The 17,570-nt window shown below is 42.5% G+C and overlaps 2 protein-coding genes across 3 annotated transcripts; one reads left to right on the plus strand and one right to left on the minus strand.

The window, feature by feature from the left end:
- Positions 1-102: 102 nt before the first annotated feature.
- On the plus strand, positions 103-3,223 carry LOC121605726 (angiopoietin-related protein 4-like). The gene is made up of 7 exons (XM_041935772.1): positions 103-614; positions 897-1,007; positions 1,121-1,208; positions 1,863-1,976; positions 2,116-2,211; positions 2,309-2,593; positions 2,696-3,223. The coding sequence occupies exons 1-7, from the start codon at positions 147-149 to the stop codon at positions 2,875-2,877; spliced, it is 1,344 nt and encodes a 447-aa protein (XP_041791706.1). The 5' UTR covers positions 103-146; the 3' UTR covers positions 2,878-3,223.
- A 1,464-nt stretch (positions 3,224-4,687) lies between these two features.
- Positions 4,688-17,489, minus strand: LOC121605074 (dipeptidyl peptidase 9-like). 2 transcript variants are annotated; one of them, XM_041934834.1, is made up of 22 exons: positions 17,353-17,489; positions 16,231-16,346; positions 15,789-15,879; positions 14,649-14,893; positions 13,594-13,706; positions 13,020-13,193; positions 11,584-11,752; positions 11,399-11,509; positions 10,968-11,096; positions 10,463-10,524; positions 10,279-10,379; positions 9,938-10,115; positions 9,647-9,806; positions 9,025-9,104; positions 8,583-8,753; positions 7,903-8,038; positions 7,551-7,696; positions 7,288-7,434; positions 6,956-7,108; positions 6,564-6,706; positions 6,256-6,367; positions 4,688-5,983 (listed from the first exon to the last, which is right to left on the minus strand). In XM_041934834.1, the coding sequence occupies exons 3-22, from the start codon at positions 15,842-15,844 to the stop codon at positions 5,891-5,893; spliced, it is 2,679 nt and encodes an 892-aa protein (XP_041790768.1). In that variant the 5' UTR covers positions 15,845-15,879; positions 16,231-16,346; positions 17,353-17,489; the 3' UTR covers positions 4,688-5,890. The 2 variants fall into 2 exon arrangements, with proteins under 2 accessions (XP_041790768.1, XP_041790767.1); XM_041934833.1 differs by lacking the exon at positions 16,231-16,346.
- Positions 17,490-17,570: the final 81 nt, after the last annotated feature.

A 17,570-nucleotide genomic window follows, 5' to 3' on the forward strand; every position in this document is an offset into this window, starting at 1 on the left:
CACCTCCAAGCTCTAACAGCCAATCAGAGCAGCCCCCTGCTGCAGCACTGAGCTATAAAAGCCCTCACAATGCCATTCAGCAGCAGACAACAGAGAAAGAGACTTCAGGACCAGCCTTTACACTGAACCAGACCACAGACACAAAGATGAAGACGGCTCAGCTTCTCATACTCCTGGTGACCATTCTGGTGCACGCAGCAGTCGGCTTTCCCACTGACAGAAGAGCTCCGGCGGGCCGAGACAAACACGCCTCCTGGGACGACGTGAACGTGGTGGCTCATGGCCTCCTGCAGCTGGGCCAGGGTCTGAAGGAGCACGTGGACAAGGCCAAAGCCCAGATGAGAGACGTCAACGCCAAGCTGAAAGCCTTCAACGGCACGGTGGCCGACCTGGAGAGGAAGCAGCAGGAGCAAGATGAAGCTCTGAAGGCAAGAAGCAAAGAGGTGGAGGAGAGGGAGAGGCTGGCGGCAGACCTGGCAGAGGAGGTTAGGGTGAAGGTGGAGGAGGTGAAGAAGCAGAGCGAGGACCTCCACTCCAGGATGGACAGACTGGAGGAGAAGGTGGATGAGGTGCAAGTTGTGGACAGCAACAACAGCGATAACACATTTATCCAGGTGAGAGAAATCTACTACTTTCATGTTGTGGTTATTCCCCAACTAGACAAAGACTTCTGCAATGAGTAAAGACAGTAAATATTCTAAAAGGTGTCACTGCTGGAGTCCACATCCATCAGAGATCATAGACTTCAACAGCTGGTCTGCCGTGGAGCACGTTTTCAATGCTCATCCTTAACTGCAACAGTGATGAGCATGATCAAAGTATCTGATTTGACTACGTGCTTGTTGCTGTGTAAAGAGTAAAATGAAGCTCATGTGTGATTTTCCTTCCTGTTCCAGAGGCTGGTGGTGGCTCAGAACAGACGCATTGACCAGCTGGTGGAGAAGATCAAGCAGCAACAAAACAAACTGGAGAAGCAGAGTCTGCACCTGCAAGCACTGCAGAGCAAGGTGAGACAGAACAAACCGGCGACCTCTCAGCTACAGCGCAATCCCACAAACCTGATGGGCTACCCTAACAAGATTCATCTTCAGGGTCTTGACGCTGCTCTGTGATCCTCTAGGTCGCACATAAGAGAGTGAAATCACACAGACGGAGAGATGAAGAGACTGCACTGAGGGGCGAGGCAGAGCACAGCAATAACACAACAGGTAAGAAAACAAACTGTTCGAAAAAAAGAAAAGTGATGGAAGCCGCAGTGAGGGCAGGAAACATTTAACTGAGTGATGGTACTGAACAGACTTTGGCCAACAGCTGTTGCGAGAGTTTGACCCTAATCGTTAACTGCTGAGTTAAAGCTCACGCCCACTCGCAGCAGATTTTAAACCATCACTCAGCAGCAAGTAAGCTGTGCCCTCATTTCCTCTTCTTTTTCTAAGTACTGAAGTATATAAAGAAAAACACCTGTTACACCAACACAAATCCCATATACAGACACATTTCGAAGTGAAACAAAAGTTCCTGGAGTACATTAAATAAAATTGTGTCGTAAGAGTTAAAGTTCACCTTTGCACCTGAATTTATACTACTTGACTCGCTGGCAGAGCAGCAGACACACAGTCCAAAGATCAGTGGGGAATGCCAACAGCAGCTTTTAAAACACACCTACTGTACTGGATGTTTGTGGGACACGCTAAGCTTTGCTCTTTGCAGGCCCTCATCACAAGCAAGATCAGGGCTCGCAGAGAGCAAAGCTTAGCGTGCCATTAATGGACATGTGACATAAAACCAAAGACTCATCAGCAAATTCTGCCGGACTGATTGCTGAATCATCTGATCAGTTGTCTGTGTTCTGGTTTTCTCAGGTCTGGCCAGAGACTGTCACGATCTGTTTGCACAAGGGCAGCGAGCCAGCGGCGTCTACACAATCCAACCAGAGAGCTCCCAGCCCTTCAACGTCCTCTGTGACATGACTTCAGGTGGGTCAAACAGAAGCTCCTCTGGTCCGAGATATAACACAACGCTGTTACGCGGTTGAAAGCTGAGCGGGGGAGACTCTCAGAGAAGGCTCTTAGAGTGTTTTAAGCCTCTTCAGCTGAACCTCTTCTCTGTCTGCAGAAGGTGGATGGACCGTCATCCAGAAACGTCAAGATGGATCCCAGAACTTCAATCAGCTGTGGGAAAGCTATAAGAGAGGCTTCGGTAGCCTGAACGGTGAGTGCAAACAAAAAGCTCAAAAAGTCAAATCAAATATCTGCCATCACCAGACCTTCAGTGGCAGAAATTAACCTCAGCATTTCTCATCCTTCAGGCGACTTTTGGTTGGGCTTGGACAACATCCACTCCCTGTCCAAACAAGGCCAGTACGTCCTGCAGGTGGAGCTCTCTGGTTTAGCGGGACAGCAGCAGGCGGCAGCTCGTTATCGATTCCAACTTGACGGAGAAGAGAAGTTGTTCACTCTGCGCCTGGAGGAGGAGTCTTCACCTGGGGTTCAGGAGGAAATAATCATGACAGGAGCCTCCGGTCTTCCTTTCTCCACTGCCGACAGAGACAACGACCTCGCCGCAGACGTCAACTGTGCTGATCTGCTCTCAGGTACGACAGCTTCACCCAACACGTGCACACTAAAAGGTCTGGGTGGCTTCATACAGGGAGAGGCAGGTGGCGGTCTTTTAGACAAATGCTCTTTTGTTGCAGGTGGTTGGTGGTTCAGCAGTTGCGGTGAGTCGAACCTCAATGGCAGATATCCCAGAAGGCCGAGCGCGCTCAGACAGCACCAGTCCAGAAGACAAGGGATGTTTTGGACGTCCACAAAGGGACAAAAGAACTCTGTGAAGACCACTCTGCTGAAGATCGCCCCCGCTACCATGAAGCAATAAGCAGATCAGGACAAACAGCAGAGGACCAAAGACAACATCATTAAATGTAAACCAAGGACTGAATTAATCACATGCACATAAATGATCTCCTGATCATTGAATGGATCATATTTCTATGCTATGCCATACGATTAGTCACTGTCTCAGTGGACACGCTCAGTCATATTGACACTGAATCTTTATTCCCTTTGTAAGGGTTCTCTTCTCTGTCTTATTTTGTAATACTTACTGTATGTGTTTTAAAATACTAACACTATAATAATGTACAGTGTATTATTTTCAACATTTATACACTTTTTATATGTCATTTATATGAAGCGGATAAAAATAAAGCTTTTAAAGGTTTAATGAATCCTGGCTCTTTGCTCGTGTTTGAAGGCATTAACAGTGTAGAAGCACAATGTTCAAACATAAAATAAAAACCCTGAAAAGAAACATATTTTACACTTCAAGATGATAAAATAACTGTTTTTGCGTAGCAGCTTAGAGAGTAAAGCCTGTGCGTAACGAGCTCAGATTTACACTGAGATTTCAGACTTGTTTTACTCGATCATGAGTCTCGATAGACTTAAAAATAAGCCACAAACTTTAATTCAGTACATGAATAAAGAATGACTGAGCTATGAGATATAAGGTGATCCTGTATACCCATGTGGGCCTTCGTTGGTCCTGTATGCAGTGGAAATCTGAGGTTTTAGATGGTCTTTTTAAGGGAGATGCTGTTTGCACCCATGGTAGTTTCCTAAAACTAACCAAGTAGTTTTGTTGTCTCATAATAATAATAAAAAGGAAGTAGAAGTAGAAGAAGAAGAAGAAGAAAATAAGTCATCTAAGTCAAAAGGGAAAAGAAGAATCATCATTAACCTTTGGTTTCACACAGGATTTGTTACCCCAGCCTTCAGCCACAGCACCCCCCATATGTGAACTTTGTCACTCTTTCTACTACGTAACCTGGTGATGGGTGTAAATAGCCCAATAGCTGCCGTGTGACTATTCTCACCTGGGTGCAAACAGATGTCTTTTTTAAATTAATTTATTGCTTTACTTTGTCGTTCAAACTAATTTCTCTCACTGGAGAAACATTTTTACCACTCAAAGTGAGTCCCATGTCACACCATGCTGTGATCAAATGTCTCTATTAACATCTATTAACATGTGAAGTAATGTGCCACATGCTACATCACTGCTGTTAATGCACATGAAAGTCATTTGGGTGTTTGTTGCGCCAGATTGCATGTTTATGTGGGAAATTTTATGATCGTCCATCACGTCTTTTTCTCAGATACTTTCATTTGATTTTAACATCTCAGGAGTTTTGAAAGGGCAGACCATGATTTGTTTGGCACTGCTGCCCCCTGCTGGAGACAACGGTACAAAGTGCACATGTCGTATTTTAATACATGTGGTTCTGTTGTGCCTGAATTCTTATTCTTTACAGCTGCTTTCCAATGTAACTTTCGAGCACACAAATACCAGGTGTATTGAGTTAATTCATATTTTTGTTTTGTGCAGTTTTTCTCTGTTCAAGAGTCTCATTTAGCACAGATTTCAAAGCTCTCTGAGGTAAATTTATGATTTTGGATTAGTAAAACTGACTGTTGAGAGGAATTGTCCTCATGAGCCCTGTGAGACTTGTCTCTTTTGTTTCTGAATATGCTCTATTGATTGAGTTAGATTAAATTGGTTTAAATTATAATTTCATCATTTAAATTTCATCTCCTTTCCACAAAACTCAAACATATACAAAATGCCAGAAACTGCTGATCTACACATTGCCTGAACTTTGCTGGTTTATTTTCCCAAAACATTACATCTGCAATGCTTTTTAAAAATAACACGTTTCATATGGTGATGAGACCTTGAAGATTGTTCACTTCTGTTTATTTCTTCTATATCTGAGAGTACAACCATGTACACTTCACAAAAGCTCATCTTACACATGGTCATCAGACACGTAACAAGGCATTTTACTGTCGGAGGTCCTCAGACAGATTCCCTGATATACACTATACGAGCAGGCACTCTTAAACTCTTGCAAGGCACCTCAGACTGCCAACAGCTGTGTCACACATCATCTTATAGGTCAGACTGCTGGCACCAAGGCAAATATGTAATATGTGCAAAAGTCCTCAGCAGCAGAAGAAAAAGAAGCTCCCCCGAAAATGAAAGCAAGCGAGAGACACTGCAACAGGGCGCTACATATTTCCACCATTTATGAATGCATAAGAATCCATAAAAATATTTTTTAATACACAATAAAAATGTATAATGTAGTTTTGTTTTGTTTTTTGCTTTGAGTCTATGCTCTCCCAGATGACTTTTTTTGTGGTGTGCCACACTTCTATCTACAAGTGGAAAAAAAGATGACACAGTATACAACAAAGGGGGTTTAGAGCTTGCTTGTCTGCTCTTATAGAGCTTCATGTTCACTAACCTCACTCCAGTGTTTATTCACAGACACACAAAATGATAACTTTATCAGTTGGGTCCCAGAAAAACAAAGTGAGAGTTCAATAAAAAACAGGAAATGGCACAAAAAAAAGAAGCAGCAGGTCCTGTTCTGTACTTTTTGCATTGTTGACGTGTTGTGTTAATAGTGCAATGAGCAGCATTTTAAACATCAATGTCATTGCTGTCACCTTGGGATCCTTTCACCACTATCTCAGAAAGCTTCAGCTCAGTTCGATCTGGACGAACAGCACCCTCTGCAGGTGTCCCTCCACTGTACAATACAGCGCAGAGACTGCATGACGTCGCTCAGTGATGGTCTCATTTATGGTGATCATACTCCAGTCTGAATAACAATCTCGTTGTGATTTATTGATGCTAAAGTGCTTCTGCACCGTTGAGACTGACAAACAACTCTTGAGGTGTGATGAGGTTTGGCATAGCTCATAAAATCAAGTGAAAGGGAATGTGACGCAGGTTTAAATAAAAGGAGGAAAGGGGAGGAGGAGACAAGGAGAGGAGGGTAGAGAGTGAAGAAGTGAAGGTCAGTGTGTAGAAAGGCTTATCAGAGGTTCTGCTGGAGGAAGTGCAGCAGCGTGATCTCATAATGTTCCCCAGACTCTGGACATCGAATGCTGTGTCGCTCGTTGGGATAAACCTGGAAAAACAGAAAACATGCCCATCCACGTTTTAAATCTCTCGCGAAGAGGACTTTTTCACAGGCAATTATCATTAAATTTGTAGATAAAAACAACAACAATTTCAAAACTTTTCCAAAGCCCATCTTTGGATTGGAACTGCACAAGCTTTGCACCCAAGCTTCCTCTCTGGCGCTGTCGTCTTTTAGTTTATCAAGAAATGAACAGATCCAAACAAGAACGAGACCCAAATTCTACACTAAACTCAGAATATGTGAGTAAATCCTCCTACCTGCAGGTTGTACGGTTTCCCTGCCCGGATGAGTTGAGACACCAGGAAGTTTGTGTGGAAAAAGTGCACATTCTCATCTAGAAACCCATGCAGTATCAGCAGCCTGTTGGGCCTGCGGTAAACACAAAGACAGACTTAGTTTCATGCAGGAGTAAACGTAACTGATACTAACAGCTGACAGGAAAGAAGGACCAGAAACAAAATGTGTCATTCAACCACTACAACCTACAAACTGCTACCTATATAAAAGAGGCAGATAACACGAGGTACAGCACTATAACAAGTGTTGTTTCATATAGAGCTCTCACTCATTTGGAAGTTTGTCGACATGCAGGGCGACAGAACAAGCCTCGTATCCCTTCTGGTTTTTTTCAGGCGTGTCCAGATATCGCTCTGTGTAGCCAGTGTCATAAGCCATCCACAATGTCACTGGAGCACCTGCAACAGCAACCTGAAAAAAAACAAAACGGAAGTCAAACAGAGGCCTTTTTTTTTTACATTTCTTCTTCTAAAAAAGCAACAAAACGTGCAGGTTGAGTTTAGAGCCTGATGTTTCATACTACCAGATTCATGAAGCCATTTGAGACTGACAGTACATAAAAGATAAAACAAAATTAACTGTTATTGATCAACATTTTAAGCAACGCTTTAAAAAAACGTTAAAAATAAAATAATAGGAGAGAAAGTTAGTGGTTTTGACCTTGAAGACGTCAGGTTTGTGGATGAGGCCCATGAGGGACAGGAAGCCTCCATACGACCAGCCATGGATGGCAACACGACTCAGGTCCACAAACTTGTACTTGTCAGCTACATAGTGCAAACCCTCCACCTGGTCTTCAATCTCCACCTGACCCTGATTGGAGAACAGAGAGGTAAACTCACCTGGCATGAACACACTTTTACTACCCAGATGCATACATGCAGGAATTTCAGTGTGGAGCACATAGTGACACATCCATGTGTTTATCCCCCCACATGAGTCTCTTTCATTCTTGGGTCCTGAACCAGACAGATGACTTCTGTGATAACTACCATTCTGTCCTTCACAGCTCCTTCAAACTTGAGTCCCCGCTGACAGGAGCCCCGCCCATCGATGACCAGCACAGCGTAGCCCAGAGACGCCAGTGTGCTCAGCCGTAGGTACTTCACTCCTTTATAGGAGTTATTCACTAACTGGACCTGAAAGAAAAAAAAAGAGTTTACAAAGATGCTATTTGGCCAGAAAAAAACTCACTGCTTTATAGCCTTTAAACCTACAAGACATGAATCTAATGCAACAGCAGAGGAGATCAAACCTGCGGGCCGCCGTAAACAAAGACGACGGTGGGATGCTTCCTGCCGGGGACCAGGTTGTGTGGTTTGTACAACATGCCGTACAGTTTGAAGCCCGACTTCCCCGTGAAGCTGAAGATCTCTGGAGCAGTGCAGTCGAATGGAAAACCTGGGAAATAAACAGCACATACACAATAAACAATATTTTAAAAATACTGACGCAATATGATGTAGTAAGGATATGCTTCTAAACACAAGTCTCAAGTAACTCAGTCTAAATCACTGGATACCAGTGTCACCTTAAACAGGTGAAGGCAATAAAAGCTGAGGACAAAAACTGACACACTTCATCTGTTACAAACAAACACTCAGTACCAGAAGACTCCATCATGCTCGCCCAGAACTGAGGCTCTTTGTGCAGCGGGTCGCTGTCCGAGCCACTCAGCTTGTAGATGTGTACACAGGGTGTCGTGGTCAAGCTGCTGTAATGGCTGACAAACATGTCAAATGTCTGTAAAACAAAGAAAAGAACAGAAAACAAAACAGTATGAAACGGCAACCACAACACCAGAACACAAACTGCCATGCTTTGTATTTTTAAATGATCTTTACATTCATGCAGGTTTTGAAAGCTTATGCAAAGACCATTTTTCTGTTGAGGCTGCTAATGGATGATATTTTGGCCAGTATTAATCTGCTAAACCTGTAAAAACCTGTCAGTCACAAATTTAAGATCTCTGATTAGTGAATATAGCACTAAACACGCTGTAATTAATCCATTATCTCATCTTATCTTAATAAGCTGTGTGTTGGCTTGTTTCTCCTCTCTGAGTGGCTGGTGTTGTCCTCTTTCCAGGTCTCTGTAGCTCAGATCCTACTGAGTCAGCGGCACCTGAAGATGCTCAGCTGTCTTCCTGGATCCATCCTCCTCATTTATGTTTTACAATCAACATATTGTCACCATCTACTTCAAGTCTGGGAGAGGGATCCCTCCTCTGTTGCTCTTCTTTTTTTGCATATGTGTGTGTGCATGTGTGTGTGTGCGTGTCAGATACCTGGCTCACAGAGCAGCTGTGGGAGAAGCCGGGTTTGGTGAGTCGGACGATTTCTCCCGGCAAGTCGTAGTTCACAACATAGAGGTGATGTTCCAGAGGAGAGTCTTTGGTTCCCTGGAAGTAAACCAGCTTTGCCGCCTCGTCCACCCAAATCTGAGGACTGGACGAACGCTGCACAAACACCACAGAGCAAGAAAATCTGTTTGCATGTTTTGTTGAGACACAAACATGAAAGACAGAATCAATATCTTGTTTTGAAGTTGGTTTCTTCATAAATTTGCTTCAGTTACTGTCATGTTATCCAGACTGACTGAGTATGTGATGTAACAGTAGTCATATGTACACTGGTACATGTCAATTTTCACACTATTGTTTCTGTATGCACGTCTCAGAGGACCGATTAGTAGGAGTGGTGGTTTATTACTGTTGCTCTGGACTTTACCTTTGCTCCGTGATTGGCCAGCACCTCCCACTCCCCACTGGTTACTGTCACCTCCTCTTTGACTGGACACTTAAAATCATCTGGTGAGAGAGAAGATAAGAGGATAAACTCAGTGATGAATTAAATTCAACATCATCCCTAACATTAAATGATTTGTCCCTAGTCCAACCAGTTTCCCGTTGCATGACATAACTACTCTTAAGATATCTTTGCCTGTGGTGCCTCATGGACACACAGCAGTAATGTTTACATTACTGCTCAACCTGTTTACATCACAGTTTATACACTTTACTATTACTGTACACCTGTGTGGCACAGTATTATATCGTATTGCATTTCATATTTGATATCATATATATTTTATTCTTTATCTTGACCTGCTGCGCTATCTTGTGTTTTAGACTCTATAGTTGGATTTTACTCTATACATATTTGTATGAGCATTGCTGGAGGGGACTGAGCTCTAAGAGCTTTATAGCCAGCAGGAGCTTCCCTGCTATTGTTGTGGATATGACAATAAAGTTGAACTTGAACCACTCAAATAAATTATGTATGAATGATAGCTACTCTGAGGACATTTTGTCTGGTGCACCTGAACTGTGAAGCCTGTTGATAGTGTTACCTTCAGAGTGTGTGTAGCCTTTGGCCCAGCAGAAGCTGCCCCGCTGTAACATCGAGGTGATTTTATACAGGTGGCAGAAACCTGTTTTTGATTCATTCACTGTAATGAAGGTGATCTCATCATCCCTGGTTTGGATGAATGGATGGAAGATGTCGTGGACCTGAGAGACAAATACACGGTCATGACGTTTTGCTTTGTTTTTTTCCACTGAAAGCTGCACTAAGCATCAACTCATCTTATCAGTGTGAATCACAAAGTGGGGCTGCAGCAGACAGACATGTTGGGCCTCACATTGATCCAGATGTCGCTGGTCTCCTGGTAGATGATGAAGGGCTGGACGGTGTCTCCGAGGGCCTCCAGGCTCTCTTGCTTGCTGGCCTCCTCCTGATGTGCTGGGATGAAGAGTGCTGGAGGCAACAGGACCAACTGGAGGCACTGCTGCCGTCGGTCCATCATGACCGCCCACGCGCTGACACGCAGAGAGAGGAGGTGATGGGTGTGATCTAGGCAGTGTACTGAATCACGATTCTCAGTTCTGGGCTTTGGAGCTTCTGGAGCTCGGTAAATCTTAACATTGCTTTTAAAATGAAAGGGTGTTGTGTTTATTTCTACCTTTTCCAGAAAACACTTACTATCGGCCGTCTTTTGTCCATCCAGCTCTGGTGATATATTCAGCACCAGGGAAGAGGCTGGTGAAGGGAACAGGCAGCTCCTTTTCCTGTGTGCTGACAATCTGAGGGAGACACAACACTGACATTTGAACATCTCTTTAAAGAACCTTCTCGTAAACTAATTTTTTCATTTTGTGCCACTTACTTTGCCGAGACTGTCTGTCCTGATTTCTGCTATTTTGAGAGTAATATCCGGATTCTTGCTGCCTGAAAAAAAAACAGCCAAAACATAAACACACATGAAACCTTTCTAACATTAACAGAAGTCTGGATAAGTAATGTGAGCCATTGTAAATATCATGCTGTAATGGCCAAGCTTCACAACAAACCTTACAGAGTTTTAAAAGGATCCCTGAGGGGTTTTCGACCTCTAGCTGCGCTCTGGAGAGGTTTTCTTATAAATTGGACCCCATTTTGTTTGTTTGCAACAGTACAAGTTCCAAAATGATACTTGTAATGGGCTTGGAATATGTTTCAGAAGGAGGGATATGCATGCAACACCTTTTGTTAGACCTCAAAGTGTTTTCCACAGGGCACTTTTAAATCAATATGCCTGCTGTGAAATGTTTTTTGTCCTCCACAACCGTAAACATGCAAAGTAAGTAAACAACAAATGCATCACATATTTCATGGTGTGTTTTTCTGTGTACCTGCACGTGGGTATCTGTACACATCGGTCTTGCGCTCCTCCAAAGCCGGAGATGGAACATGAATGATTTCGACTACAGACTCGTCCACCTCCTCGTACAGAATCTGCAGAGTCTTACCACCATCTGATTCTAAACCAGAGAGACCAATAAAACCAGTCAAAGACAGTTTTGCTTACAAGAGAACACTGTAAGCAGGTCGGAGCAAACTGCACAGGTTAACTCATTGTTATTATGTTGACTGATCCATTAAAGTTTGGATTCTTAATTTAAACCACTTTTAGAAAAGTCTCGCATGAATAAATTCTTGATATTTATCCATCTAATTATAAACAATCTTGATTTGAAAAGTACTAATATTATAGTTATGATGATTGTTGATAATAAGCCACGATAAGAAAACTTAAGATCTTGTGTTTCTATTACTACCTCACCTTCACGAGCAGCTGGTGACCACCAGTATCCAGTGAAGCGGTCAAACTCCTCCTGTGTGACAAAAGTGGCTACACCAGCAGATTTGGTGTCCTCCTTTGGGTTACCAATACCTAAAATGAATATGGAGAAAAATAAAAACACTGTGGGGTACCAGGTAAGACCATCTGACCGTCTCAGTCCTGACCTTTATGGCAGAAGGTGAGCCTCCTCTCTTCACCCGTCTCAATGCTGGTCACCCAAATGTCGCTGTTGTTGATGAAGCCGATGAAGTTGGGGTCCCCGGGGCAGATCTTGGGGTCCATGCGTGTACCTGGACTCTGGCTCTTAATCTCAACGGGTTCCATAGGAGAAGTCTGCACAAACACACAGAGAAGATGGAGGACATGAGGTCACAACTACTGTAGCTCTACTTCATCATTAACAATAAGTGAAGACATAAACTAGAAATACTGCCTCGTAGTTTTATGTCTCCACCAAAACTTCAAGCTGCAATTTAACAAAAGGTATTAAGTGTGTGCAACGACAATCACCTGAAGTTCAATATCAGCAGAGCCAATGAGCAAAGAAGCTACAAATTGTAAAACACGGATGCTTCACAAACATCTTCAGATCTGTACAATCAGCACAGTTTCAAGGTGGACACCCAAGATCACCAATTCAGTATCTGGCCAAATGTGAAATATGATCACAATCTGCGCTTCTGTTCCTAAATTATGGTGTTGAATAATGGCCAGAAAAGGGTTATGATGTCACAGTGAAGCTGACCTTTGACTTTTTGGATATAAAATGTCATCACTTCATCACTTTATCCTATGAGATGTTTGTGTGGAGTTATGGTCAAGAATGTGTTATGTGTGGTCACGATGATCACCAAAATCTGACCAGTTCACCCTTGAGTCCAAGTGAACGTTTGTACCAAATTTGAAGAAATTTCCTGAAGGTGTTCCAGAGACATCACATGCACACGAATTGGCAGACAAGTGGAAAACATAACACCTTCGGCCATGGCTGTCACCGCAGCAGAGACGGGAAAAAAATGAAATATACTTGTTCCAGCTTTTATACAGTGAGGGTTTTCTATAATCCTGAATTAAACATCTTTGGGTTTTGGACTGTTGGTCGGTTAGAGCAAGACATGTGAAGGTGTTACTCTGAAAAATAATACTGCCTATTTTTCACTATTTTCTGACGATTCGTGAAAAGAAAATATTAATAAGCCTAGAAAATAACTGATCAGGAAATGCTGAAACAGTTTCAAAGTTAGTGTATTTTTGGCATTTGTGCAACTACTTGTTATTTCAGCTGACATATATATACCAGTGATACATACAGTACATCTGTGATAAGCTACTATCATGGCTCTGCTCTACACCTGCTTATCCTCTGCAGGGTTGAGGGGGGCTGGACATAATTTAAGCATAACAGAATAAAGCCAGTTTTTTAAAGTTTAATGAAACTATTCTTATTCTCACTGTGGAACTCAATAGAGGCCCAAAAGTGACTTAAAACAGCAGAAATCTCACCCTCTGGCCAAGGAGTTGTTCATATTCAGTGACCTTATCAACCCCTGCAGGACTGTAACTAGTAATGAAAGTCTTACTTAACTGTCCTTTAACTCACAATGAAGCTCTTGTTTCCACCATCACGGCAGTAGTACAGGCTGCTGTTGGCCTGGAACAGGAAGAGGCCGCTGGGACGGTGGTAATCATAGGAGGTGATGCCAGAAACCCCCAAACGTTTCCTCTCACGCAGCAGCTCCTCCTCCCGGGAGAAGCCCCCGTGGTGAGGGCTGGCCTGAGGTCAAGGGCGACAGGAGGACACACAACGTGACAATGCTGGCCGAGCGAGGTCAGTGTCAAAGAGACTTTGTTCGGGGCATGGAAAACAAACAAACAGTAAGAAAACATTATCATACTAGATTAAATAGAGAATCATCATGTACCAACAAACAAAACCTCCTCTCTCTCTTCAGCAGTAACAAATTCCGGTAATGAAATCAATATAGCCAGAGTAAAACAGCAGTGAACAAAGTGTCCAGGATATTTTGGGTTTAAGAAGACATTTACAACAGCAGTTTTATAAAAGGAATGCTGCACAATCATCCCCTGAACGATTAAATACTCTCTTAAAAATCTGGGCTCAATCGCTTTAAAATGGCCAAGAATGGAAGACGAGGACTAAAAATCCTCCTCACCTGAAAGTGATCCAGCAGCTGTTTCCATGACAAAACCAAGAGAGCATCTTTGCGGACCTTCTTGGGAATGTCTGAGTAGAGTAATGCATTTTCCCTGCTGGCGTAAGGCATTCCTGTAAGAACAGAGAGCACAGCCACATTTCCCTAAGAAATCTGATTACTATAAAAACTCTTCCTGCATGGTGGTTGAAAGCTGGTGCAAAATAGCAGCTTCAGGAAAAATAAAGTTTTTTGATTTTGACACCACTGACACCAAAACCGCTGAACAGAGACGTTTTAGAAAGGAAGAAGGAAAAATACTCCAGCAGTCCAGTCAATTTGATATTTCATATCTGATTATCAACAAACAAACAAACAAACAAAAAAACAACAACAAATCTATACAAATGAACTGAAATGAATTTGTAAAAGGAAGATTGTGTTATTTCTTTTTCATAGCTACATATTCTCACTTTTAACAACAGTTGTTGCCATTCAGTCATGACCCTTTGTATATCAAAAACAGAGCTACCATAGGTACTGATCTTACAGACTCTATGTAGGGCACATTATGCCGCTTAACACAGCTCTGGAAATGATGTCACACACTAGAACAAGCTGGTTTAGATATGGCAGCAAAGACAGCAGCAACCATTTTGCAGAAATTCTCTGTGCTACAACTGCAACAGAAAAAAAAAGAAAAAACAGAAAGATGGCCACAAAATGGTGTTCCTGGTTGAGCTTCATGTTTTTTCCCCAGCACACACTGAATAGATCCACTGCAGCTCTCTGGATATGAAAGGAGCTTGAAAACAGTTGCAGGCTGGCAACTCTGAGTCACCAGCTGTATCCACAGATTATTCACAGAAGCATGATACCGACAACTGAATCTGCAGGCCAACAAGCCAGTGCCTGCTAAAAGCTCATCACTTAAGATGGCTTTTATTCATTTTTTGACATTTATTGTAGAAAATGGCATTATTTTGTACTCAACTTATTTCAATTTTGGGCCCAGTCTGAAAATTAATTAATTATTGAGCTGTGACAGGTCCCAGCTTTCAGGTCCCTGAGCTCACCGAGGTAGTAGATGCGATGGGAGTGCGGACTGGTCTCATCCTTCTGGATAAAATGGAAGTCATGTGGTGCCTTGTTGATAACCACGCCTGTGTTCTTGCGGCTGTTGCGGATGATCTTCCTCAGGCCATCCCATGTATGCTTCTCCACCTGAAACTGGGTAGGATTCACGTCCTCCATCTCCACCACCTCTGTGCTGTCAGACAGCTCGTCCACCCCCGTCATGCCTGCCAGTGCCTCTCTGACGCTGCAGACAGAAACTCAGACTGATCAGCTCAGACACATCGACAGTAAATCACAAACGGGAAAGTAACACCAGCAAACTGACAAATACAGTACAGGTGTATCTTTGTGAACGATTTCATTTGTCTACTAAATCAGACTTTCTGACAGAAATCTGAACTGATCTATTAGTCCTATAACCATGTAATCAGGGTGTGGGACAAAGCAGAATGGCCAAGGTGGTCTGTCAGGTGATCAGTCCACCGCTTTGGTCCAGAATGAAATATCTCAACTACTGAATAAATGTTGGTGATTTAGTGCCACCATCAGGTCAACATTATAACTTGTGCAATACTTGGGTTTCTGAACAAATATGCACACAACTGATGACATTCAATCAGTGTATTCAATCAATACAATAAGCCTCAGCTGTACTGTGCTTATCAGGTAATGTGAGCACGAAAACACGCTAAACTAGGATGATGAACATGGCAATAATGACTTGCTACTATCAGTGCTATACATGAAAAAAAAATTAAGATAAAAAAACACAATAGGAGTCAATTAAAATCAGGCCACTAAAAGGATAAAATTAAAGAGAAAGAAAGACCAAACACTAAAATATAAAAATTAACAAAATGAAACAGAACTACAGTAACACAAACACATTGAGAAGGTTTTCAAAAGTGATTTAAAAGTTATAGCAGGCATCAGATCTTAGTCAGTATACAAAGTGCCTCAATTCATTAATACATGTTGTCAGCATTGTTAAAATATCAAGTGATAGATTGTGCCCTTCAGATCATCAACAGAATCATTTTTGGCAGTAAATACAATGGAAAACTTTCAAAAGCTTTGACTCAAATTTTTCATGGGATCAACATCAATAAAAAAATAAATATGTCAAAAATGTCCCATACCTTTCCTGGCCGTCTTCTGTTCTGTCTTCAATTTTCAGCCTCTTTACTCTGTGCATTAACCGTTCAACAACCCTGGACCAGACCCGACACCCTGTGGGAATCCAGGAAAACACATGAGAAGTGAGGAGGTTTGTTTCAAGCAAAGTCCAGAGCATTTACATGGCAGCACCTGGTCTAACTGACAATCAAATTATTTACACAGATCTGTCAAAAGATAAGCTCACATGCTACCAACAGTGAAAGCATTACTGAGGTGACAGGCCCGTTCAGGGCAGACATCTCTGCGCTGCTTCATCGAGAAGCTGCTGCTCTTCGGAGGACAAATCGGCACACTTCCAGCTGCATCTTCCTGAAACTGAGTGTGACTCAGCTGCATGACGCTGACACTTCAATGTCTGTGTCACAACTGTGGCAAATGTTACACAGTGACTCCACATTTTACCGTAGGCTGTACACCGTCGGCCGTTCTGTTGCCTGGGGCCTAAATGAAGTGGAAATTCTACAGAAGTTCATTCCCAGGAAACAATACAGCAGCTCCCACTTCACGTGTTATCAGACCTGTCAGAGGAACAAATGCCATGCCTTTAACTAACACTAAATTTGAGTTGATTTGAGTGAATTATGATGCAGGAAAACATGACTGAAACCGAATCGGAAAGTTAATTTTTAGACATTCATTCATTCTCCCATGAACACAACCACCTGTTATCACGTGACTGAGCTCCATTCACTGATGAAGGCAGTGCGATGATGCTAAAAGCTCTGTTGAGTAGAGTGGCCATTTAGTTTTGTATTGCTTTGGTCAAATGATAAAAAAAAAATTGTAACTGCATGGAAGCAACACTTTTCATTCTGATGTCCTTTATTTTATTCTACTTCACTGCAGTCTGATTTATTGTCTTACGGTATATATAGTCCTGTGTTTTAATGCGTTTAAAAACTCTCTCTCTCACACACACACACACACACACCTTGTGAAGCACTGCTCTACTGTGAAGACCCCCCGCAGCCAGTAAAATAGAAAACTACAACAAATTCAATAAATAAATTCATTTAGCTGGATACAGACTGAATCACTATTGAGACCGTGTCAGTTTATTTTCCCAGTCTGTACCCACCAAATGTGGTGCTGTGTCTTTGATAATTTGATATTAGTATCTTCGATAGTGTTTTTAAACACATATCTCTGTTATGGTCCTCTTAGTTAAGTACACATTGCGTGTTTTCTGGCATCAAATTGATTTTAAAAAAATGTGTGACTGAAAAGAACTACTTTCAGTTTCCTTGTTGACACATCAGCTCATGACGCTAAAAGGTCCACAAGCTGACCGGCAGTTTCACACCGCTCGGATAACATCTGGCTCAGTGTGTCCTCCCCATCAAACCTGACAATCCTCAGTGACAGAACAACTGAAACGCTCTGTGTTTACTGAACGTTTCCTGGAGCTAGCTTGTTAGCCGCCCATTGAGCAGGGACTGGCGACTCGTTGGCTAACGCCACAAAACAGCGCTTCTAGATAGAAACACATTAAAAACAGTCAACACTCATTCGTTTTTAGCTTACACTGTCTGCCAAAAAGCCTCGAAAGTTTTTCTCCTTTTGTCGAGGAAACGCCTGTGTTGAAAACAGCGGTCAAGCTCGGAATAAATTACAGAAGTCAATTACTTTCCAGAGCAGGTAGCTTAATGCTAATATGCTAGCAACGCGGAAGTGGCTCCTTGAATTCAACGTTCCGCGATAACAACCTTTAACCCGGATATGATCCGTCATCTTTGTATCTG

The sequence above is a fragment of the Chelmon rostratus genome, chromosome 4, assembly GCF_017976325.1.
Source record: "Chelmon rostratus isolate fCheRos1 chromosome 4, fCheRos1.pri, whole genome shotgun sequence".
In the NCBI taxonomy this organism is placed as follows: domain Eukaryota; kingdom Metazoa; phylum Chordata; class Actinopteri; order Chaetodontiformes; family Chaetodontidae; genus Chelmon; species Chelmon rostratus.

Excerpts from the sequence above, each read along its gene's own strand:
- LOC121605726 (XM_041935772.1), top strand. The coding sequence starts at position 147 with ATGAAGACGGCTCAGCTTCTCATACTCCTGGTGACCATTCTGGTGCAC. Across the intron at positions 1,008-1,120 it reads TGCAAGCACTGCAGAGCAAG|GTCGCACATAAGAGAGTGAA; the intron begins GTGAGACAGAAC and ends GTGATCCTCTAG. Across the intron at positions 1,209-1,862 it reads GCACAGCAATAACACAACAG|GTCTGGCCAGAGACTGTCAC; the intron begins GTAAGAAAACAA and ends TGGTTTTCTCAG.
- LOC121605074 (XM_041934833.1), bottom strand. The coding sequence starts at position 15,844 with ATGCACAGAGTAAAGAGGCTGAAAATTGAAGACAGAACAGAAGACGGC. Across the intron at positions 10,525-10,967 it reads GTACAGATACCCACGTGCAG|GCAGCAAGAATCCGGATATT; the intron begins GTACACAGAAAA and ends TTTTTTTTTCAG. Across the intron at positions 9,105-9,646 it reads AGGCTACACACACTCTGAAG|ATGATTTTAAGTGTCCAGTC; the intron begins GTAACACTATCA and ends CTCTCTCACCAG.